The following is a 25,133-nucleotide window of genomic DNA, read 5'->3' as shown; positions in this document are numbered from 1 at the left end:
TCTTGAATGAATTAGCTACTATATACACAGAGCTTAAAAGTAATGTATTCTCCATTATATTTTCTTTTATATTATTTGCAGTATTTCCTCAGATGACTAGGTGGTGTTAGCATAAATTGACTAATGAAATCTCACTCTCACTAGGTTAATCTTTAGCTAGTTGAAACATTTTTCATTCAGGAACGCACAACTTTCACCATATTCTGTACCCAGAAGCTTTAAAACCACAGTAATAAGACAAAAAAGGGGGAGGGAGGAGGAAGGGGGAAAATGAGCAAATGATGTAGAGGGCAAATGTTTTGAGATTGATGAGGCAACAGGTGTACATGTGTGCTTGACTCAATGGATGTATGTATGGACTGATAAGAATTGTACGAGCCCTCAATAAAATAATAATAAAAAAAAAAGAATAATGAGGGTAACAAATGTACAAATGTGGTTTATACAATTGATGTATGTATGGATTGTGATGAGTTGTATGAGCCCCCAATAAAATGACTTTAAAAAAAGACATAAATAAATCTCAGGGACTTAAAGCAAACAAAAAAAAAGACAAAAAAAAACTAAAACCAGAAAAACCACATAGTATCTTAAACCTCTCACTGCCCTTCCTGAACTCTCATGTCACTTGGGTCAAGTAGTAAAGCACTTTGTTAACCTGTTACTCATTGGTTGACTTCTTGTCAAGACTGTAAGTCACTCGCGGCAGGTGGAAGTACATCCACCATGACTAATAACTCAAAAGATTTCTGGCCCACTCAATGAAAAGTTCTGAAAGGTCTCTACTAAGCCAGGTTAAGACCTAGTGGTGTGATGGTTGGCTCAACATCGTAGGTTGTGACCTCGGATCCCGTGCTAAGACTGATCAACTGCACACAAAACTTTTCACCTATTGCCAAAGAATCAGGAGCTTTCTGTCGCTTTATTTCTAAAACTGACAAGCGAGGTCTGTACACTGGACAATTATTTTTTCATAATAAAATCCTGACGTAATTACCACCCCATTTTCGATTAATTAAAACACGTCAACAGAAGAGTAGAAACACTGGCCTAGACATGGCTTTGCTGTCAAATGCAACAGGTGTTGGTTTCCTGCACTGTTCATGAATGGACATCCCACCGCCACAGCCACTGCCACCCCCACCCCCAATTCCAATCTGAAGTAATTGCAGATTCTCCTGCACAGCGGATGATTGAACTTTCACTGCTTAACCATCTCCAACAGTTTAATTGCTCGCAATAGCGAACTCCGTTTAAAAAAAAAAAAAGCTGGGGGGCGGGGGAGAGAAGTCTCCACATTCCTGGGCTCCCTCATATTGCTTTTACAAACTGGGCTTTCAGAAGCAAAAGGCTCGCCAGTATTTTCAATTTCATAATCTCTTTTGAGAGGGATCGCTCAAAGGATTTGCATTATTAACCAGGCTTCCTGTATAGTCTGGAGCCAGCTCTCAAATCAGCTCTTTGAAAACAGCATCTCAGCTCGACCTAGCAGACACGAGTTACTTGCGGTGAGAGGCTTTGCCATTTAAGCAAAGGTGAAACGTGACATAACTTTATAAAGTCCGAGGAACCTGGAAGATAGCCCTTCTGGGGGGCTTCCTCGTGGCAGTCATTTCAGCTTCTCAGAAAATCTCAACGAGTGAAGGAACTCAAGAGCCCACCCTTCTCCAGGAGCAGCAGGGAAAGAAGTCCGCGGGGCTCTCAGCCCAGAGGGTTTGGGTAGGGCGACCCAGAAGAAAGGTCCGACTGAGACCAACGTGGATCCCTCTGGGGCGCCTCAGGCTGCTTAGAGAGCCAGGCTCCGAGGGGACACCGTGGGGAGTCTAACCTGAGAGGCTGCGGGCACTTGCTACGGCGGGAACCAGCTTGGGGGTGGAGAGTAGCCAAGGCATGACGGCCTCGCTCACGCTTCAGGAAGGGAAAGAAGAAAACGGTTGGGGAAGCTGCCGCCCGCAAGGCCGCGTCGCCAGGAAACCGGGCGATCGCCCCGCCCCTTCCGGATAGAGCTGCTCACAGGGCTTTCCACCCGCGCCGGCGCAGTGTGTTGACGTCACGCCCAGCGCTGTGACCGGCGCTTCGGCCGGACGGCCCTAATCACGTCATGGCGTCATGCTTCGCTTGATGCGCATACTCACAGGATGCGCTTTAAATGGCTCCTTGGAAAGCTTGATACCTCCAAAGAGCCCGCATAGGGGGAGTCCACTCATCCAATGAACTGGCACGTGCCTAGAGAGACAGGCAGCAGCACGGGCAGCCACACTTCTAGAAGGTTCTAGTCAGTGCGCAGGAGCACAGGTGGCGGGGGTAGAAATGAACGAGCGAAGGACCCGGGGTCACGAGACAATTGGATGGGCGGAGCCAGCGTCCGGGGCGGTTCCAGTCCGTCCAAGCTCGCGGCAACCGCCCCCTTCTGCGCGGTCACGCTGATCCAGCTCCCGGACCTGGAATCGGGCCACAGCCTCCAGAGCCGCGCCCTCGTCTTCCCTCCGCCTGCCGACCATGGATCCCCGCAAAGTGAGCGAGCTGCGGGCCTTCGTGAAAATGTGTAAGCAGGACCCAAGCGTTCTGCACACCGAGGAGATGCGCTTCCTGAGGGAGTGGGTGGAGAGGTGAGACCCGGGCCTGGGGACGGGAAGAGGAAGGCCGGCCGGAGGCGGAGCTGGGCCGCAGCCAACGTGGGGCCTGCACGAGCGGGGTCGCGGCCGCAGCCGCGGGGGTGGCAGCCAGGGACCTAACTCTGAGGCCCACTCTCTGGCCAGCAAAGGGAGGCGACTTCGTGGGGGCTAATGGAGGGTCGGGAGCCTTGGCTAATCCGGGCAGAGCTGGGCCCCCGCCCCTTCGGTCGCTCGAAGTTTGCCTTGAGCAAAATACCGACGCTAACGGCTGTGAGGCGGGCGTGAAGCTCGTGCGCGGAGTGAGTTGTGCTTTTTTTTTTGGGGGGGGGGTGCCCACATTTGATCGCCTTGACGCACAGGACCTCTTCTTTGGCCCTTACCTTTAAATAGTTTTATTAAACCGACTTATTTAATAGTCTTGTAAATGACCGTCATCAGAGCAGCCCTTTTGAATTATTCTTAAGTCTACACTGATCCATCTGCGTAGGATTGTCTTGGCCGCCGTGGTTCTGTCACCGTTGGTGGCAAGGGTAGTGCTTCAAATCCGCCAAGAGTAAGCAAAAATGGATTTTCAAGGGCCGGCATGCCTCTAGGATCGATTTGTGTTCTTAAGTGGCTCCTTACGTGCCCAGAATTAATTGACCAGGCGCTGTGCCAGGTGCTGGGAAACAGTAGTTTCAGTCAGTCTACTTTGGGGATAGGAAATGAATGCAGAGAATTTTATCCTGGTCTTTTACTGTGTGCTAGAGAGCCCCAGGAGAAAGAGGAGGGTTTCCACGCCTGTAGAGTTTTGGAAACCCACAAGGAGCAGTTCTATCCTGTCCTATAGGGCTGCTGTGCTAGAGATAAGACACTCGGGGAGAGGGAGTGGGCCGGAACTTTCCTCCAGGACCAGATTCTACAAATCTTTCCTATGGGTGGGGAATTTTTGAAGAAATAGCATACTAACTGTGCCCAGAGATAGATAACGTGGATCTTTATTTTAGTGATAGTGTTATAGCAGATGAGATGGGTTGCCAACTATTCTGATATTTCAGTAAGCTCCTAAGGAAGAGGAGACAAGTTTGTTTATCAACATTGTATTTGGTGGTATGATCATTTCTTTCCCTAAGTTTTTTGTTTTTTCTTTGCCACCCATTTCCAGCTACTGCAGGATGCTTGCCTCTATGGCTTAGAATTCTGAGAACATTATAAAATTGATTGGTATAGTGAACGCCAGGACTAGACTGCCCTTATTCTAACCTACTTAATGCTAACTCCACTCCTCCATCTTGCAGGCTTTATGTCTTTGACAGGGTTCCAAACCAAATCCTCTGTCACCAAATCCATCCTGACTTGTACCCACTGCCTTGGAGTTGATTCAGACTCTCAGCCATTCAGTAGAGAGAGGGTTTCTGAGACTTTGTGCATCTGTATGGGAGCACACATCTTTCTCCTGCACATCAGCTGGTGGGTTTGAACCTTACAGTTGTCCAACTCTTAAGCCTATGGTGTTTCCAGAGCTCCACAAAAATAGGCTATCTGTTCCCATTAGAATGTATAGCTTCAAACAATTTCATGTTGGGCCCTTATGGGGCTGGTGGGTTTGAACTACCAGCCTTGCATTTGGTAGCAGCCCAGTGCTTAACCCACGATGCCACTAGAGCTCCTAAATCGTCTATTCTGTTTTATAAACTCTGTTTCTTAAGGAGAAAAGTCTGCAGATTGCTGTTAGTAAACCTAAATGTTCCCAGATTCTAGATTTTTAAATTTCGAATTAGGTGACCAGCCATTGTCAATGGTATAATTTACCTTCTCCTTTTTGGGGGGGGTAGGGGCACATAAATTCAGGACTGGTAATTAATAAATTGTTCCTAAGATTCTAGGTAACGCTAACCCGCAACCACAGGAAGACATCCATCACCAAAAAGGAGCATTGTGCCATTCCATCCAGAGAGCGAGAAGGGAACTGAGAACAATGTTTTAGCTTAAGCTGAAGTCATTATGGTTACCAAGTGGAGGGAAATAGTATGTAAGATATTGCGTTTCCCATCCAAAGTTACCATGTGTCTTCTTTATGGTTACCAAGTAGTGGAAAATATTATGTAAGGTATTGCTATCTCCCCCCCCCCCCCAAATTACCATGTATCTTCTTTGAATGTTTCTCATTGGTGATTCTGATTTTCTTTCTGGGTTCTTCCCTTTATCTTGTAGTGTAAATAAACCATGGCACAAATGAGTGATGATAGATGAGTGCTATCATACTGAGAAAATTATGAAAGGTCTTTTGTGGTCCCTTAATCGTATGAGGGGACTTCAGAAAGTTGGTGGGGGGGAAATGGAATTACAAGACAGTGCAATTTTTCTGCGGACTTTTCTAAGCCCTTCCTTCCCCCTCCTATAACCCGAAAACATCATTGGCACACCCTAAATTACAGTTTTCCAATTTGGCACAGGAAACTCCCTTCTAAATCTTGGGAGCATTAATGGAAATTGTATTACCTATAAGCTGGTGCTGCCTTCTAGTAACTAGTAGAATTTGGAATGTGAGTAAGCACACACACAACACATAGCTGGCCTAAGGAGTGAATGAGGTAGCAATTGTACTTGTTTACCAAAATATAACAAAACTCATGCCGTATATATTATTTGTGTAAAAATAAGCTTTTTTCTGAACACCATTGAATATTTTACAGTATATAAGTTAGGATAGTCTCTACAACGGAAGGAAGAAACACTGGAAATTCAATGATGCTTTAATACTGTGGAGTCCTCTGAATTACAGGTTGCATTTGGTTGCCCTGTCTCTTAGGCCCCTTTATTCTGAAATAGTACTTCAGTCTTTTCCTGACCTTTCAAGACCTTGATAATTTTGAAAATTACACGCTAGAATTTCTCTTAATTTGGGGTCAGCTTATTTCTGAAGTTTAATTCTGCCTCATGGGTTTTTGTTTTGTTTTTCCAAAACCATTGTATTGGGAGCTAATACAAATATATCATTCCATAGTTCAATCACATCAAGCAGTATTGTAACAATTGCTGCCATAAAACGTTTTAAAAAAACAAAAATCTCTTGGGGAGAGGGAAGGAAAAAGTAGCTGATACCAAGGGCTCAAATAGATTGTTTAGAAAATGATAATGGCAACATGTGTATAAATATGCTTGATAACAATTGATGCATAGAATGTTATAAGAGCTGTTAGAGCCCCCAATTTAAAAAAACAACAACCACCACCTCTTAGGTATAGGTTCATTGAAGGAGGAAAAGGGGGTGGAGCACAGGTGGGGGCAATAAAATGCTTTGCTTCGTTTTTTTCAGGGGGGGTGTGTGCCCCCTTTCAAGGAAGAGGCAACTTCTTCCCAACTACAAAAGCAGCAGAAAGTAGCCAGGCCGAGGAGGGGAGGAGGGAAATCGGAGGGGACCCCGAAGCATGCCCCTTGGCAGGAGCTATAAGCTTTCTGCCCCCGCTTCCAATGCATCTACCCAAAGGGACCCACTGGGCTTAGGAAACAGCTATATACAAGAGTGGGGGCGGCACTGGGCTTTGTTGGGGAGGGAATAATTTATCCACAGCAGCGGTGGGTGGCAAGGGGGCAGGGAACAGTAGCATGGTGGTCGTCGTGGCCTACGGGTCCTGCTCTTTATTGATCTTAATGTCTCCAGTGAGGATGGTGGTAATCTTGCCCCACATGAAGGCCCAGGGGGCAGAGGAGCCCACGAGCGAGTACTTGTCCTACTCGGGCAGTACACCACACCTGCTGGTCCCTGCGCCTTGAACTTCTGCAGAGCTGGCAGGTGACCTGCCCAGGACCCCCACCTCCACTAGGGTCCACGAGGCCCAGGGAGTGGCCCACCCAGGGCTGCAGCAGCCGGCTCTGGGTACTGCTGGAGCTGGGCCTCGGCTGGTGTGGACCCGGGCAGTGAGCAGCTAGCCTAGCTGGTGCCATCCCCCAGAGCCATGCCTATGCTCATATTCCAGGTACTTGAAGCCATAGACTAGGGCCTTGCCTGGTTCCTGTAGCAGATCATCGAACATCTGTCACGCCACAGCGAGGACTCCCACGCCGACAGTGCCCTATCCACACAGCTATTTGGTAAAGAGTTTCAGCTCAAACTCGGAGCCTGGAGGGTGGGCAGCAGCAGCAGCAGTGAAGGCAAACACTCGACCGACCAGCCTTTGATCCTTCTTGAAGCGGTGTTAAAGGGGACCTCTGCCAGTCCTCTGCTCGACCCCTTACGGCCTCCTTCAGTTCAGCTGTTGCTGCTCAAAAGTATGGGTGGGCAGGACTCAAGCCGGTGGGGGGCCAGCGTCAGACTTCCACTTCCCTGGCCGGACACTGCTGCTGCTAGTAGCCCGGGAGGCACCAAGCTGGCCACAAACCAAGCAGAGCCCATCACAACCCCTTGGCCACGGCTTCTTGGTCTAAGCGGTTGGCCGGGCAGGACCCCAGAGTGTACTCCTGGGCGGGTGAGGGCAGTGGGAGGTGACCTCATGAGGTGGCTCTGCCATAGTTGCTTGGCCCCTGAGATGCTGTGCCTGCTGAGGCCCCTGCGTGGCAGCTGCTGCCACGTCCTCGGTGGATGGGTGCTTAGGGGTTGCAGGGCTGAGCAGGCAGCTGCACATGAGCTGGCAGGCAGCTTGATGCGGTCCGAGCCTTCAAAATTAACGCATCCCACACCATGACCCAGGGCATCGGGCAAGTCGCACAGGTAGCACCACTGGCAGTGGGATGCCTGCATCGATGCCATTGCTCTCTTGCGCCTGGACCCCGCCGCTCCGCCCTCTTTGGACATTCAATCCGCAGGATAGCGCCCCGGCCTGGCCTCCCCAGGCCTGGCCCCACTTCCCTGCTCCCTGTGCCGCCTTTTGCTTCTCTTGCCTCCCCTGAGAATGGCAGTGCCCTCCGCAGCCCGGGCTTGGGGCTTGCTCTGGGATGTGGGCTCCCGCCACTTACCTTGCCACCCCTGCCGCTGCTCTCCTCTTAGGTTTTTGACAGAAAGATCTTTCCTAAAGTTTTGGCGGATGTCACCTTTAAATACATTTTAAGGTGGTGTATTTTGAGGAAAATACTGCATAAGTATTTAGGAAAAACTGTAAGAAGCTCTCAGTCTTCATTAAAAATTAACTGCAAAGAACAAGCATTTTATTACTACGCCCCTTTTAAAACCGTTTTTCTTATTGTCAAGGATTTTGTTCTGCTTGGATCACCAATCAATGCCCATGGAAGAACCACTTAGGAAATCAAATCATGTGCTATATTGGACAGATGTGCAACAAAACAACCTCTTCAAAGTTTTAGAAATCAAAGAGGTCACTCTGACAAAAAAATAGTTTTTCTTTTTATTTTTTAGTAGTTTTATTGCTATATACTTCACATATCAAACAATTCCAATCAATCATATTGAAAAATAATTTTTCTTTAGAACAGAACCTTAATAACTATTGTGGTAGCAATGTGCTTATTGTTTCATTGTTTTGCTGAATTGCAAGTGTAAATGTTTTAGAGCACACAAACTTACGTTAAACAGAAAAAATTACGCAGTTTTCCCCCCTAAATTTTGTTGAGAATATACCCATCAAAACATCAATAAACAGTTTTCACATGTACAATTTAATGACATCTTGCATTCTTTGAATTGTGCATTCATTCTCACTCTGATGTTTTGAATTATTCCTCCTTTGTTGATATAAACTCACTACCTCCTAAGGTTACTATGTAATCTTTCAAGTTGCTGTAGTCAGTTTAATCTCATTTGTTGCTGTTTGCTGTTATCAATTTGAACCTAATTAAATTCTTAAAAGCGTAATGCTCGAGGTAGACCTTTACTAGATAAGTTAAACTCATGATTTTAAGACTTTTAAGGGTTTGGTTTAAGGTTTAAAGATGAGCTCAGGGAAATGATTTGAGGGGCTCGTCCAGCTTTTGTTGCTCCACAAAGCCTAGAGTTTGTGAGAATTTGAATTTTGTTTTGCATTTACCCCTTTTTAATATGGATTCTCCTGTACAATCTATGTCCCAAAAGTGCAGTAATGATACATTCAGTCATTATCCAGTTCTTATGGTCTCATGGGAAAGGAGACAGTTTTTCATGAAGGCAATTAATTAGCCACAAATTGACTGGCCAGTTGCAATCTTTTAAGATCTCAGGCCCTATGCATTGAACTAGGAGGTAGAACAGAAGTACTAACTGCTATTAAGCCAGTTAACTGGGATGTCCCACGAAACCATGACCCTAAACCTCCAAAGTAAGTTGCCAAATTCCATAAGGTGTTTGGTTATACATAAACAGCTGGACCAATCGGTAACATCCATGGTAAACGAAGAAAAGCTAAAAATTGTCAAGAATTTCTTCTTGGACCCAAAGATTAAATTATGCATTTCATTGGGTAAATCTGCTGCGGAAGACCTCTTTAAAGTGTTGAAAAGCAAGGGTGTTACTTTGAGGACACCTTATCCAAGGTGCACCTGACCCAAGCCAGGCAATTTTCAGCAGCTTCATATGCATGTCAAAGTTGGACATTGAATAAGGAAGACCAAAGAAGAATCAATGCATTCGAATTACTGTGCTTGTAAAGAATAATGAAAGTACCACAGACTGCCAAAAGGACAAGCAAATCTCAGAAGTACAGCCAGAATGCTCTTTAGAGACAAGGATGACAAGACTAGTATGTTCTTTGGACATGTTGTTAGATGAGACTAGTTCTTGAAGGAGACATCATGCTTGTAAAGTATAGAAGGTCCTCAATGGGATGGATTAACACAATGGGCTCAAGAATAAGGACTAGTGTGAGGATGGTGCAGGGTAGGCAGTGTTTCGCTATCTTGTACATGTTATCTCATGAGTCAGAACCAACTCGCTGGCACCTAGCAGTAGATATGTGGAGAGGAATGCAACTTCAAATGTGGTAACACTCCACCCCTACCAGAATGGCTAAACATTTAAAAGATGGACAGTAGCTCACTGATGACCAAGGTGTGGGATTACTGGAACTGTTTCCTGATGAAAATGTGAAATTGGTTAAAGAACTTTGGAAACTTATGTTCATTTCAGTTCACTCTACACATACCCATGTCCAGAAATTCCATCCAGCTGAAACGAATGTGTATATGCTAACTTGGTTTTCAAAGAATGACACCTGGGTGTTTTTATCTAGGTCGCTTTTCAGGTTAATTTAATGTTTATTAAGTAACGGACTTTTTTGTGTTAAGGTAACTTTTAATGACACCTTCTGACCTAGAGTTTTGACGGATGTGGTATTTCCTTAGATCCACTGTACATTTCAGTCACTGGACTGGTGCTTAGTGCCTGCATGGGAGTCTGCACGGAGTGGACTGTGTTAACACTTCCTAGTCTGCTTTCTTGTTATTATTTGTACATAATTGATACTGTTGTCTTAGAGTGGTAAGGAAAAGGAGGGTTTGCAAAGCCAGGAGGATAAGGGGACAATCTAGTGTGGGAAATGTGAGTTTAAGAATTCTTGCAGTTTTAAACAATTAACATTTTACATTGTTCCACTGTTGCTTGGTAAGCTGCCTCTTTGGGTTTAACCAAGCTTAGATGGTGCAAGTGATTTACGGTGGGCTTCTAATAGAAGACTTGGCAGTATGAATCTAGCTGGCAGCACCATGGGTCTATTTCTGCAAAACTGGTTATTGAAAACCTCTGACCTAAATGGAGTGACTGGGAGTTGGAATTGACTCAACAGCAACTGGCTTGGGAATTTTGTGTTTATTATTGCTAAAGGTCATCTTTCAAAGTTGGAATTGAGTATATTTATTGAATTTTAAACTCCCAACAAATGAATTCTGTCTGTGTTCACCACTGGCTTCTCAGCTTTTTCCCTTTCCCCACTGGAATTGGGATAGAAACATTCATGGTTATGTTTGTTAAGTTCATTGGGGCAGGAAATAAGTTATGCTTTACTTAAGCAATATGCTGAAGTTGAATAAAATTTTAAATTAAAAAAACAGCCATGATATCAAAGCATTCAAGTTAATTGAGCATTTACTCTTAAGCATTGGAAAAGGTAAGCATCTGATTGTCTAACTTCCTTTTTTCCTTCTTTTTTAGGTGTAACATGTTGATTGATTTAATTGATTATAGTTTTCTAAACAAATAATGTTTTTTCTCATCTTCTCAAGCATGGGTGGTAAAATACCACCTGCTACTCATAAAGCCAAATCAGAAGAAAATATCAAGGTAGGTTATGAATTTTATCTGTGTGTTTAATGATAAAGGACTTGGACCATAAGTTTTCGTAGGGCTGTATTTTAACTATTGTTCTACAGTTAACACACCTCATTTTTCCCAAGTCCAATTGGAAATAAGATCTTTGTACAGTTTCTGCGTTAAGATCAAATCTCTAACATCTGATTTGAAACCCAGCATTATGTGTTGGCTGCTTGCTATGTTTTGGTAATCTCCGTAAGGTTGTGCTGCTGTCATTTGCATCATGGTGACTTTAGCACCTAGTGCAGTGTCTGATCCATTAGAAGAACCTTCTTAATATTTGCTAAGTAAAATGGACAAGTAATCCAAATCAGTAATTAATATTTTTTCTTACTCAGCCACCTGAGGGATAGCTCAGCTATTTATCAAAGGATTTTATGTAAGAGCCTTTGCCAGTAGCTGAAGTTTAGGCATGAGGTGAAAATGCACTTTCCCAAATACACTCTTCAGAATTCTCTGATCTCCCTTACCATCTTCATAACCAAGCCCCACCCCCACATTTGTAATTACCTCTCTTAAATTGATAAGAAATTAGCAGTTTTACTATTTTTTTAAACATGGTTCATTTATTTTGATAAGGAAATTTAAGTTATATCTATAAACAACTGAAATGAGAAAATTTAAACAAACGCCTAACAAGTTGCTTTCTTTGTAGGTGAGCCAGTTATCAGAGTTTGGTCATTTGTGAACCATAGTTAAAATACTATACCATATAATAAACCTATATGAAAGCAAAATTCTGTTTAACTTGTATCTCTGCTAATTGTTTTTGTACCAACATTTTCACGTAGAGTTATGATTGGTGATATTCTTGGTATAGGATAAAGTACACCTTGCACTTTGCACACAGTAGAGATTCACAGATATTTAATAAGGAGGGTTTTGATTCCAATTTTAAGAACCTAGGGGGAAGCAAGCTAAATAACTTCTACAGAACTTGTGATAAACTCACACAGTTGAATGAAGAGGTAGACATGAGCTGATAGATAATGGCATATTCAAGGTGGAGCTTTGTTATGTGGGAAAGGCAAAGTCCAGAGTTGTCTGATACACAGCGAGAATATCTAGAATAAGATACACCAAAAACCATGCTGGTTTCTAGTAAGGATGGGAAGGAAATATGCTTTGCATCATGTACACTTTTCCAGTTTTTATCCCTTGTATATTATTGGTTTCATTGTCCCTTGTTTGCAAGTTCTAAGAATGAAAGATAGGGAGCATTAACAAGTGAGGCGTGGTGTATACAAACGTACATGGATTTGTGTAAATTGATGTATATCAAAAACTGAAACAAACTTAATGCCATCAAGTCTGTTCTGACTCAACTGCCTCTGGGTTTCCAAGAATAAACATGGGAACAATGCTTTTTTTGATAACTATGGGTCAGATAGCCCTGTTTTTCTCCCAAGGAGTGGCTGCACTTAACCTTGGAGTTAGCCGCCCAGCACTATACCACCAGGACTCCTTAACTGGTTTATACAGTTGAGTAGTTCAGTCCTATGTATAAGATTGTCGGTGGTAATACCTTCAGAGTAAACAGATGATTCCTCCTTCAGTCTGGAAGCTCTGCCGAAACCTAGTCACTTTGGGTGACCCTGCTGGCATTTCAAATAGCAGTGACATAGCTTTCAGCAAACACACAAGCCACCACAGTCTGACAGACAAGTAGTGGTTGTAGTGTTAATACTGATACCATTGTTTGCCTTTCCTTTGGTAGGAAGAAAAAACAGATAATACGAAGACAGAGGAAAACCTAAAAGCAGATGAACCATCAAGTGAGGAAAGTGACCTAGGTACGGCGATGGTCTTCTGATAGGGTTCTGTGTTCATTTTGTGTTAAATGGGATACATCTAACAAAAGATAACGCGTGAGCCATGTAGGAAATCTAAAGTTTTGTACAGCTCTTTAGGCAAGAAATGCAATTAAGATTTTTTTGGCAGTTTCTGTATATTGGCAATGACTTGTAATTTGCACATTTATAGTGAACGATTTCCAACAGTTGTATTCATTTTTCAGAGTCTGATTAGGGAAATTGGTCACACGTGTGCATCAATTCATATTCAACCGTGAAATGAAAAGAGAAGGGATATATTAGTCTCCTGTTGTAAAGTTGTTGTAAATGCAAACTTTTTTAGTAAGGCTGTGACCTTTTTGTTGTTTACCCAACACAACTGGAGTAATAGAAACTAATTTTTTCACATTTATCTAAAAGTCTTTGACAGAGGTAATGAGATAAAAATATCAAGTCCATGCATTTTAAGGCCACAAGTTATCTCTGTAAATTTGTAAAACCTTTGAGGCCAGCCAATATAATCCTAATATGTACTGGACAATCTCTTAATACCATACAATTTATATTAAAAAAGAAAACATCCAATTTTTGAAATAGCAAGTCAATTTTTGAAATTATTAGGTATTCTGCTTTTTATGGACAATTGTTTGAGAGCTTTTTTTTTTGTAAAATACCTCTTTAGATCCTAATCATTTTCTACAATTTTCTTAACTTTTTTGTCAGTTTTCTATCTAAAAATTATTAAATGTGTGCACAAAACAGGCTGTTTCAGAGGTAGACAAAGCTACAAGTGCAGCTTCTGTTAAAAATGCTTGAATTATTTTTTGTTGGATAGTTAATTCTAATTTAGCTAATTTTAATTCTTTTTTGACTGCTAAAAGAAAGCATATTAAATTTATCAATGAATTTTCGTAAAATATGTCAGTATCCACTCTGTCAAAATTAACGATTGTCTTATTTGTGTTTTCTGTTTGCTACTTCTGCAGCACATCCCCATTGCCATTCATCCTGAAATTGCCAACGTCACTCTTTAGTGTCAATCCTTTGCTGTTTTGTTTTGCTACCTTGGAACTTGATAGTGCTTCTATAGTTTTTCTTTGTTTTAAATTCAGAGCTTTGTACTAAATTCTTTCTAACAATTAACTGATTAAAATTACTATTTCACTTTTGTTTAGATGAAAATATCTCATTTTGCAATCTACATAAAGTCTTTATTTTAAAGCATGATTGCATCAGTAGATACAAAAAAATTACTTGAATTAAATCAGATGGGTGACTGCGTTGTGGATGTGTTATACTAGTAACTGTGTCCCTGCCAGCATTCATACTGCAGGACTGGTGCACTCTTCATCTGGAGACTGGAAACTGGAATTTTAAAAAAATGTGTCATCAGTTAATTTATGCTAATTAAAGTAAAGTAGCAAATTCCGTTTATCAGTTGCACTAAGCTACATTTAAAAATAGTTAGTAGCCTCATTTGGCTAGTGGCTACTGCAGTGCACATCACAAGTCTTAATGTCATTTTGTCAACTTTGGCAGAAATTGACAAGGAAGGTGTGATTGAACCAGATACAGATGCCCCTCAAGAAATGGGAGATGAAGCTGTAGAGGTAAGTTCAGTGACAAGTCTGCTTATTATGAGGAAAATGAAAATTCCACCTTTAATAGTAATTTTCTAACATAGGAAAGGATTTGATTTTACTAAAAATATTCGTGAAATTTTCATTTATTTTAACCCCAATCTCTCAAATCCTTGTTATTTTCCGTTTTACCTTCTATTTCCATTTGAATCTGGTTTCAATAGCCTTTAGGACAAACTATAATATATAGTTCACCTAACATACTATGTACAAGTGGAACTTCCTATTACTAAGGTATTTATTACCAAATTGTTTTCCAAAATGATTTTGTCTCACTAGGAATAATACTCCCCTCAAGGTGGTGGAGATTGCTTCTTTGCTGGAAAGAGGGTGAAAAAAAATCTTAGATATTGTAATGGGTTAGTGGTCTTCCAAAGGATCATAGTATATAAATAAATATATATATGTATATATATATATATATATCATGATAATAGTATTGATATTTAGGTGGTTGGAAATGGGGGAAAGTGACGTCTTAAAAGATTACTTAGGGGGATGATGATAAGGGGTTGGGGAGGAAGAATGAGAAATGCTGTAGCAGTTTAAAAGTGGTTGGTGTGAGGTTGATTCGGCGACAAAAAGCAAGCAAGCAAAGGTAGAAACCAGTTTCAGAGGTTTATTTCAGAGCTCCCGGGAGGGAAGGGGGATCAGAGAAAGGGATGGGAGCCTCCTGAGAAGTCACACTGTCCAGGTGAGAGGTGGAGAGTTTTATAGGCCCAGTCTGGCAGGAGGGAGTAGCTGGGGAATTTCCCACTGCAGGTCCCGAGCTAAGCAACAGCATTCAAAGCTATCTGTAACAGTCAGTCTTCTGCACCTGGGCCTGAAGGCCACTGAAGAGAGGGGGCGGGGAAGAGTCTGGCCTCTCTTAGCTTCCTTGGAGTGTTTTCATCAGCTCTATCTCCTAGCCCACCTGCCCTGCTAACTCCCGCTTCTGCCTGACAGTTGATCCATATCCTCACCAACATTTGTCACTGTCGGATTTAATTTTGCCAGTCTTACTATGAAAAACAGTTATGTTCTTGTGGTTTTTGGTGTGCATCTTACTGATCTCATGAGGTTAAGCATTCAATGCTTACTAGTTATTCATAAGTAGTTGTAAAGTCTTGTTCTCTTGCCAGTTTTTTCCCTGGGCTGTTGGGTTACTGTTTTATATTCTGGATAGTAATTATTTGTTGTTTACAAGGACCTCACATACTTTCTAATCCTTTGTGGTTTGTCTTTCACTTTTATGTTGCCTCAGTAAACAAATTATTTTAATGCTATTAAATTGCTGACCTGTTTTGTTTGTTTGTTTTCAGAATAAACATCTTTCATATATGTGCCTTTTGAGCTTTGATTTTCCTCAGATAGAACTCTTGCGTGTCATGCTTGTGCGGGGACCATGCTAATCTTCTCTGTCTTGTTCCAATTTTTCTATATGTGCTGCCAAAGTGAGCACTGATGGTCTGTATTTTTTGCTTGTCTGTCTTACCATTGCTATAATGTCTTTTCCTTCTGATACTTAACCTTTTTGTCCCTGAACTTTATTTGTCGTTACTGAGGATATACAGAGCAAAACTTTTACCAATGCAACAATTTCTACATGTTAGTGACATTGATTACACTGCCAGCCCTGGACTCTCCTCACAGTCATGGCCGTAGCAATCGTGACTTCTTTCAACAATTTTCTAGTTTTCATTATATGCAGATGAGTCCATGTTCGGATAAGATTTATCCCTAGGTATTTTATTTTCTTCGATCTTTTTCTTTCTTTTTTTTAATCGTTTTATTAGGGGTTCATACAACTCTTATCACAATCCATACATACATCAATTTTGTAGAGCGCATTTGTACATTCATTGCCCTCGTCATTCTCAAAACATTTGTTCTCCACCTAAGCCCCTGGCATCAGCTCATTTTCCCCCTCCCTCCCCGCTTCCCCCTCCTTCATGAACCCTTGATAATTTATAAATTATTATTTTGTCATATCTTGCCCTGTCCGACATCTCAGGTCACCTACTTTTCTGTTGTCCTTCGTTCTCCGTATAAGTGAAATTGTTTGCCTAACTTGTTTTCAGATTCTTTTACTGGGTGTATAGAAGACAACCGATTTTGTTGTTTGGCTGACCTTGACTCTGCAACTTCACTTAATTCAATTCTTAACTCCTCAGAAGCTTTCTTGTGAAATCTTTGTGGGATTTTCTATGTATAGGGTCAAATCATCCACCTCTAGAGTTCATTTTACCTCCACTTTTCCCATCGGGGGACCTTTCCCTATTGCTTTGGTTATAGTTTCCTATTCAATATGAAATAGAAATGGTGAGAGTGAGCACCCTTGTCTTGTTCCTGATGTCAAGAGGAAAGTGCCCAGTCTTTCTCCATTAAGTATAATGTTAGCTATTGACTTTTCATAATGTTCCCTGAATCATGCTGAGGACTTTCCCTGGTACTTCTGTCTTTTTTAGGGTTTCCATCAAGAAAAGGTGTTCGCTTTTGTCAAATACTGTTTTACATCATATTGTTACAGAGATCTGTTCCTTAGTTCTATTGATAAGGTGTGATGATTGATTTTTCTTTTTTTTTAAATCATTTTTTGGGGGGGCTCATACAACTCATCAGAATCCATACATACATGCATTGTGTCAAGCACATTTGTACATTTGTTGTTCTCATTCTCAAAGCATTGGTTTTCTACTTGAGCCCTTGATGTCAGCTCATTTCCCCCCTCCCTTCCTACCCCCTGATTGATTTTTCTAATGCTGAACCAACCCTACATTTGTAGACTAAATCCCACTTGGTCATGACTCTTTCCATATGCTGTTGGACTGTGGTATTTTGTTGTTTTTGCATCTATATCCCTATCATTTATTGGCGTGTAATTGTTTTGTTTAGTTTGGGTATTAAAAGAATCCTTCCCAGTACAAGTGCTTCAATAGGTGTTTGCAGGAATAAAGAAGTGAGACCTTTCTTCTTTCGACATTCAAGTCCCAAACTAGCTTACCTCTTAGTGGGGAGATTGGGCTTTATTATTTGTGAGGAGCTAGGAAGGAGGTTATAGGACTAGGGCAGAACAACAGCCTGCTGTGCTTGAAATAAAGGGAAAGCAGGGGTCATGTGGAAAGCAAAGAGATTTATGTGGCCTAAGAGGTTAAAGTTCATTATGTTCCATTTCTACAATTCAGTTTTTTTAAAACTATTGTGTTTACTTCCTGCAAACGAGAAAAATGGGAGTTATGGCTTCCCCATCCTCAAGAAAACCCAACCTATTTGCTTCTCTCCTTTATCTTACTAAGTTGGCCTTCAATTTCTCCTTAGATAACTGAAGAGATGATGGATCAGGCAAACGACAAGAAAGTGGCAGCCATTGATGCCCTGAATGATGGTGGGTGAGCCTTTTTCTTTCCTGTATTTCTGTGTTAGTCCGAATATTCTCTTTCCTGCTGCTGTAACAGTTACATGACAGAAAAGTGGTAGAGAGCTCAAACATTTATTAACATAATCTCTACTCACTTTGCCTCCATTGATGAAGAGACAGGAAATAATTACCTTGCTCCATTGGTGAACAAATCCTGACCTGTCTGATTTCTTGACTTACCATCCAATTTCTCGACTTACCAAAGCCTCCGATTCTTGATTTACCATCATGGTTCTCCTCTAAGTGTGGGCTTTAAAAATTTGAAATGCTTTTCCACAAAGTACTATTAGGACAGTGGCCCTTAAATAAATATATTCCTACTAGCACCCTTGTTCATGGATTCTAGCCCCTGCAATTTCAGTCCTCTTTGAAACATCCTGTTAGAATGGGGGAGAACATTCAGTTCTCCCTAGAGTAGCAACCATGGAGCACTTATGCATTATATTATCTCAGAAATAAAAAGTATGGCTATTGTGTTTCCATATCACACTTAGCAGTATTAATTATTGCCTGGTACTAAATGATACAGAGGATGTGGCTCTGTGAGTTGAAATTGACTCTCTGGCTGTGAGTTTGGGACTTTTGTTGTCTGCTGTTTGTTTGTTTTGGTTATTACTGTGTTGTGGGTCGTTGGAGCTATACAAGGGAGAAGAAGAATCCATCTTCACACTAGCCCCAGACTCATTGTCACAAAGTATAAGTCTGGCCTGCCTCCATCCTCCCATGTTCATCCTGTTCTGACATAAAACCATCCTGCATAACACTCTACTTCTCTGCTGGATGCAATGACCACACAGAATTCAGAGACACTACTCTTGAATAAAGGGGTTTATTGGGGACGTTAACAAGCTACCACAATTCAGGATCAGTAAACAATAAGGAAAGGAAGGCATTGGTCCATAGCAGCACCTTTCAACCCACACTTAAGTCTATGATCCTGAGCCTTATAGCCGTGTCACCCCTGGCTTCTGCCTCTGTAGGCCAGGAAGCCTGCCCATAGTTGTGCCTCACAGTCTTTGTCTCAGTGCTGTTGCTGTGTTCTGTATCATGGTCTCCTTACCTCACCCTCTGGACTCAGCGTGGCGCCTGCTACTTCTACCGCTCCAGGCAGGGATTCCACACATGAGCGGCTGATGGCTCTTCTTTCTTGATTGTCCCAGGAATTCTCTCTCTCCCTGCTTCTAGGCTCTCTTAAGCTAAAGGAATGACAATTAAACTGACCCATCCCCCTCTATTAGTGTTTCACACACACTACATGCATCCATAAAACTCCAAACTGAGCCATGGAGTTGATGCTGACTCACTGTGACGCTATAGGACAGGGTAGGGCTGCCCTGTGAGTTTCTGAGACTCTTAAGCGTAGGAAAGTAGAAAGCCCCATCGTTCTCATGCGGAGCATCTAGTGGTTTTGAACTGCTGACCTTTCAAATCACAGCCCAGTGGGTAACCACTGTGCCACCAAGAGTCCTTACGTAATATGCATAGTCCCACCCAATCATTGGATAGCAGAGCCATGTTAGAAATTGAACCACACCTGTTGAGAGCTATACTTTCCAATTATTTTGAAATAAAAGTTAAGAGATTTGGAATAAAAAATAGATTGTGCAAGGTGGCGCTGTTGAGTAAGCATTGGACTGCTAACCAAAAGGCCTGTGGTTGAAACTCACCAGACACTGTATAGTAAGAAAGAAGTTATATATGCCCATAAAGATTTACAGCCACAGAAACCCTATATGATTCAGATTTGACTTCGTGGCAGTGGAGGCTTTGCGTCAGAGAGATTATTATGAAACCATATCCCCTAGGCCCATTCTTAATTTCTGTTACTTCATAGGTATATGGATTGAGTCATTTCCTTACCCAATTTGTCCCTCTGTTTACTTATGTATAAAACGGAAGATTAAGAGCACTTACCTCACCTGAAAGGAGCCCTGGTTACACAGGGGTTACGTGCTCACTGTTAACTGAAAAGTTGGTGCTTCCCATGCAGCAACAGCCGCAGCAGCTCTCCAGGAGAAAGACCTAATTAATGGCTACTGCCGTAAGGAGAACTGCCAAGAAAACCCTATGAGACAGTTCTTTTCAGTCACAAACTGCCTTGACAGTTCACATCATCGCAATGTGTGTTACTAGGGTGTGTGTAGCACATTAGTGTTTGCCAGAGGCTTCAGAGAGTTTGCTTACCTTTGAATTAAAGGATGAGAAGAATCCTTTGTTTAGCTGGGAAGATGGAGATGGCCCAGTAGATTTGGCAATGGGTTCATTGAATACATACTATTTAAAAGGTCAAATCATTCAGAAATGTGAGAGAGTCCTCCACTACTACCATTGCTTTGTGCCTCAGCCCAAATACACGTACCCTTATATAGTCAAGAAGGTGGGGGTGGCAAGTCAATTTGGTAGTGAGGTACAAATTTGGTACCAAAACGATCAGTTTTGAGCATACTAGTCTGAGTTGCTTATATCCTAGGTGGTGTAATTTGGAACTGTGTTCTTTGGTGCCTTCATGTCAATTTTGACTCCAAGCTACCAGTCCTGCAGCATCCTCACAGTTCTCATGTTTCAGCCCATTGTTGAAACCACTATGCCAAACCATTTTGTCGAGGGTCTTCCTCTTTATCACTGCCCCTCTACCAAATATGATGTCCTTTTCCAGGGACTGGTCTCTTCTGATAATATGTCCAAAGTACATGAGATGACGACTCCCTGTCCTTGCCTCTAAGGAGAATTCTGGCTATACTTCTTCCAAGACAGATTTGTGTGTGGTAATCTATGAAAGTTGCAATGTTCTTCTCCAGCACCACAATTCAAATGCTTGGATTCTTTTGGTCTTCCGTATTCATTATCCAACTTTCACATGCATATGAGACAATTGAAAATACCATGGCTTGGGTCAGGCACACCTTAGTCTTCAAAGTAACATCCTTGCTTTTCAACACTTTCAAAGAGGTCTTGTGCAGCAGCTTTATCCAGAACAATGTGTTGGATCTCTCGGCTGCTGTTCCATGAGCAATGATTGTGGATCCAGGCAAGATGAAATCCTTTACAACTTGGATGTCTTCTCCATTTATCATGAGGATACCTATGGGTGCAGTTGTGAGGATTTTGGTCTGCTTTACATTGAGTTATAGGCTACAATTATCAGTAAGTGCTTCAGGTTTGCCTCACTTTCAGCAAAACAAGGTGGTAACATCTGCAAATGTTGCAGGTTAATAAGCTTTCCTCCAATCCTATCCTAAAGCTGATTTCTTCATATAATCCATCTTCTCTGATTATTTGCTCCTTTTTTTGTTAATTGTATATGGGTGTCTGTCGCGGGGGGTGAGGGGGGCCACCAAAGAAAAAAGCAGGGATGAATGAAGAAGGTGAAAGTGTCCTTGGGTACTGAGAATGTCTGCACCAAGCTCTCCAAGCTACCCACTTGCTCTGCTATACACACGGGTTCACAAAGGTCAGCCAGGTAGTAAGAGGTTTGGCTGGCTGGGTTGCTACAGGGGCTGAGAAAAATTGACAGTTGGGGATGAACAGAGCCAAACAGAAGTAGCTTATGCTGCTGTTCACTGGAAAAGGGAAGTCCGTTAGCAAGATTGCTGCTGTCCCACTTTAAGAAACTTTGGCCTTCTTAGCCTTTAAATTGATTTTCTCGCTCCCAGTAAGTACAGGATAATCCTTCCTAGTGGAATCTCTGGTATTTGCTGAAGGAATCTTCCTCTGCTTGTTAACAGGTGGCCATACTCCCCAGACTCCAGCAATAGAACATTTTATTAGTATTTTTTTTAATACATTCGGAATCTTTCTCAGTGATTTCTGTTTTACTTCAGGTGAACTACAGAAAGCTATTAATCTATTTACTGATGCCATCAAACTGAATCCTCGCCTGGCAATTCTTTATGCCAAGAGAGCCAGGTGAGAACTCTTTACCCAATCCGTGGTGAATAATTTCCGATTAGTCATTTAATTAGAACTGCTTTAATGAAGGTTCCAAAGCTTTTGTTGTTTTAATATCTCACTTATTTTTCAGTGTCTTCGTCAAATTACAGAAGCCAAATGCTGCCATCCGAGACTGTGACAGAGCCATTGAAATTAATCCCGATTCAGCTCAGCCTTACAAATGGAGAGGGAAAGCACACAGGTAATAGAAGAATTTAATTGCAGTTAGATCACTTCCAAGTTTAAGTTGGAATTTATTATGCTTTGTTTTTAAGACTTGTTTAATTTCAAATAATATGTGCTTGTGTAAGGAATTGAGGGTTTATTTTTCTTCCTTTCACTCAAAGAAAATTGTTGTTCATATTATTTTGACCATGAAGAGCCAAGGGTGTGATAAGAATTGTCTCAAAATTACCTGTAAGAACAGTGATACAAGTATACTTACAAATTGTCTCTTACTTTCCCTTTTTAACTTAACATTGACCCACCAGTCCATTATCTATAGATGGAATACAATAGCATGAAACTACTTAATCACTGCTGGGCTACCTGAAAAATCAAAGGGAAAAATAAGAGACAGATGTCATGGGGTGGGAAGGGGCTGCTTAACGCTATGTGGGTATAGAAAAAGTTCACATAGTAGAACTTGATCTTTTTGATTCCTCATGGATCGTGTAAATTCAGCTTGTACTTTGCTTGTCTTAAGTTGGCCTCAGTCATTTCTCTTAGAGAAACTATGGCTGCTGCTTTTAACAGTGATGGAATTTAACACCCAAATTTGGGCACCAGATATATTCATTGCTTCTGATGTGTTATTTTTTTCCGTCATTTCAGTTGAACATGTAGGGGGAAAACTTTAAAAACGATTTTCTAAAAACCACATGAGATCTTGAATTTAGAGTGATAATTCTAATTAAAATTTCCATGAAATGTTTTTCTTTCTTAGTTTTGGCACCCTTCTCCCACAATCTTGTTCCTAATGTATTTACTTACTTGTATTATCCTATATATACATAAAATCCTTTTAGAGTTACAATCTTAAAAACAATTAAGTGAAGCTTAAAAGTTGGGAGTTTTGTTTTGTTTTGGAACTTTCTAAGAATGTGTCTTACATTATGTTCGCAATGCCATCTGCAATGTGTCTCTTAGTTTCTGATTGTCATCAGGTTTGGGATTTCCTTTTTCTCCATCTTTTCTGGTTTAATTTTATTTTGGAGTATGTGAAGCATTTATATGTTTTAAGAGTTAGACAGCTGGGTAGAGAGAGATTTCCAGACGGGTTTCATTTCTGTGCTATGTTCTTTTACCTCAGTCTTACTCATCTCTGCCTACTGTCAGTTTCGGGTTTTGTCTTTCTGCTGCTTGTTTCAACAGTGTTCTGGGTAGGGTTTCGCCTTTTATGTTTATTTCACCTCTCGTAGAGATGGGTTTGCTAAGTTTGCGTTGTGTTACCCTGTGTTTGATGAGTTGACATATATACTTTTGTTTAACCTTTCGCACACAATGAAGCCTGTGAGAGCTGGAACTCAGTGGAACCGCCTCTTCCAGGCTTCCTAAGTTTCCACCTTTGACAAGATGCAGCCATAGCCTTTACTCTTGCTCTCTTGCTTGAAGATATTTGGGTTTCTTTCTCTGACAAGTTTCCATCTTACAGATTCTGGCTTTAGTAGGCTTACTGTATTTTTATTTTTTTAAGTGTTTATTGGAACAGCAACTTTACATTATTCACAGAAGAAACTTAAACTGCTTTAGTTATTTGCAGATTAATATAGTGATTGAATTTGTATGTGAAAGTTTATAGTTCAGAATTTAATCTGAACATCTGTTGTAACATTCCTTGTATGTACATAATAAGGAAGGAAGATGCAATTTCATTTAGGTCCTAAAATGAGAGTTTAAATCTGTTCCAGACTTTTGGGCCATTGGGAAGAAGCTGCACATGACCTTGCCCTTGCTTGTAAACTGGACTATGATGAAGACGCTAGTGGAATGCTGAAAGAAGTTCAGCCGAAGGTATGTCAAGATAACAGAAGTCACCGCAGTAACCGCTGTAGTCTTTAGCTCCTGGCTCAAGCACCTGAAAAGAAATCAACCAGTTAGATAGTCTGTGATCGTTGAAGCTTTGCGTTTTCATACTTCATTTCTAGATAGAGAAATATGTATGGAAGGAAAGAAAAATAAAACCTATATGACCTGGTAGTATAGGTATAGACAAGGGGACTTCAGAAAGTTGCTGAAACATGGAATTGAAAGGTAGTGGAATTTGCCAGTGATCATTTTTAAGCCTTCTCACATAGTCACTACAATAAAGCATAACTTTTTTTTTTAAGTATCAATTTTTTCTTAAATTATAATGTAGAACCCAGAACAGCAGTATTCAGCTTTTAGATAGAAACAGTCAAAAATTATTGAATTTACCCTTTAAATTTAAATAGTAAATTCCTCAGCTCTATGGGAAGTTAGCTATTAAAAAATTACTCCCAAAGGTTTTAAGATAGTGGGAATCCTATTGAACTTACCTACCCACAAAGACTTCATTTGGGTTTTTCTTCGTATAACAAGACTAACTGCAAAACGATTGAGCTCATTTATTCTAAAGCATTGGGTTCTTTAAAATAATCATAAGCTAAAATGATTTTTGAATCTGAATCTTTTACTTGTTTCGTTCTTTGAAAAAAAATTATAGTTTTCAAGTATTTGGTTCTGACCATGTACACTTGCTTATACTCAAATACACATATATTTTCTTTAATTGATACAGCAATTCTGAGACTGGCTTCCACTCCTTTCTCTGGTTGTGGAAACAGTTAAACTGTAGCAAATGCCTGGTATAGGCTTTCCTAGTCTCTGCTTTATTGATAATACATGTTGCTACTGAACTCAGCTCTACCATCCAAATCTCTCAACACTGAGCTGTTGTGCAGTTTGAAAATTATTTGTTATCTTGAACTTGTTTGTTGTAACTCATTACAGCTAGCATCTCTCCACAAAGAAAAGTAACTCAGAACTGTAGGATTTGTGTAGACCTTGTTTGACTTTTGGGACAGACTTATTTTTTTGTATTTTTAACTTCCTAGGCCCAGAAAATTGCAGAACATCGGAGAAAGTATGAGCGAAAACGTGAAGAGCGAGAGATCAAAGAAAGAATAGAAAGAGTTAAGAAAGCCCGGGAAGAGCATGAACGAGCCCAGAGGGTAAGTTCCTATAGTTAAGCCCAGAAGGGAAAATACAGTAGAGTTGGTTTGTTTGTTGTTTTTCCTTTAACCATTTTATTAGACAAAATCCAGACATAAGACAATTCGTCAGTCATATCAAGAAATGTACAATCACTACCACCATCAGTTTTAAAATATTTTCTTCCTTTTTGTAGTCTTTGTTATTAGTTCCCAGTTACCACCTTACCATATCCCTCAGGAACCTTTAATCTAGTTATTGTCTATAGATTCACCCATCCTGCTGATAGCTGGGCCACCAAGGGGAGTTCTAGGCAGGATGTGGGGGAAAGGCCTGCCCCCCATAACTAATCAGGTTCGATAGGCATTATTG

General features: G+C 41.2%; 2 protein-coding genes and 1 non-coding gene across 3 annotated transcripts in view; 1 reads left to right on the top strand and 2 right to left on the bottom strand.

The window, feature by feature from the left end:
- Positions 1-1,949, bottom strand: part of XPNPEP3 (X-prolyl aminopeptidase 3) — a 76,042-nt gene extending 74,093 nt beyond the window's left edge. The window contains exon 1 of the mRNA XM_004700272.2: positions 1,829-1,949. Coding sequence (XP_004700329.1) covers positions 1,829-1,892 — 64 coding nt within the window. The 5' untranslated portion in view covers positions 1,893-1,949. The remainder of the gene's footprint in view (positions 1-1,828) is intronic.
- A 425-nt stretch (positions 1,950-2,374) lies between these two features.
- ST13 (ST13 Hsp70 interacting protein) overlaps positions 2,375-25,133 on the top strand; it is a 29,694-nt gene continuing 6,935 nt past the window's right edge. Inside the window, exons 1-9 of the mRNA XM_004700270.4 lie at positions 2,375-2,609; positions 10,740-10,797; positions 12,545-12,620; positions 14,160-14,230; positions 17,558-17,624; positions 21,479-21,563; positions 21,679-21,789; positions 23,498-23,600; positions 24,665-24,781. Coding sequence (XP_004700327.1) covers positions 2,500-2,609; positions 10,740-10,797; positions 12,545-12,620; positions 14,160-14,230; positions 17,558-17,624; positions 21,479-21,563; positions 21,679-21,789; positions 23,498-23,600; positions 24,665-24,781 — 798 coding nt within the window. The 5' untranslated portion in view covers positions 2,375-2,499. The remainder of the gene's footprint in view (positions 2,610-10,739; positions 10,798-12,544; positions 12,621-14,159; positions 14,231-17,557; positions 17,625-21,478; positions 21,564-21,678; positions 21,790-23,497; positions 23,601-24,664; positions 24,782-25,133) is intronic.
- On the bottom strand, positions 15,595-15,701 carry LOC115870690. The gene has a single exon (XR_004046844.1). It is a non-coding gene; the product is annotated as a U6 spliceosomal RNA (small nuclear RNA).

The sequence above is a fragment of the Echinops telfairi genome, unplaced genomic scaffold, assembly GCF_000313985.2.
Source record: "Echinops telfairi isolate 266 unplaced genomic scaffold, ASM31398v2 ScPeMD7_2;HRSCAF=8, whole genome shotgun sequence".
Taxonomy (NCBI): Eukaryota; Metazoa; Chordata; class Mammalia; order Afrosoricida; family Tenrecidae; genus Echinops; species Echinops telfairi.
Note: the sequence above shows the minus strand (reverse complement) of the source record. Positions and strands in the feature narration are given on the sequence as shown.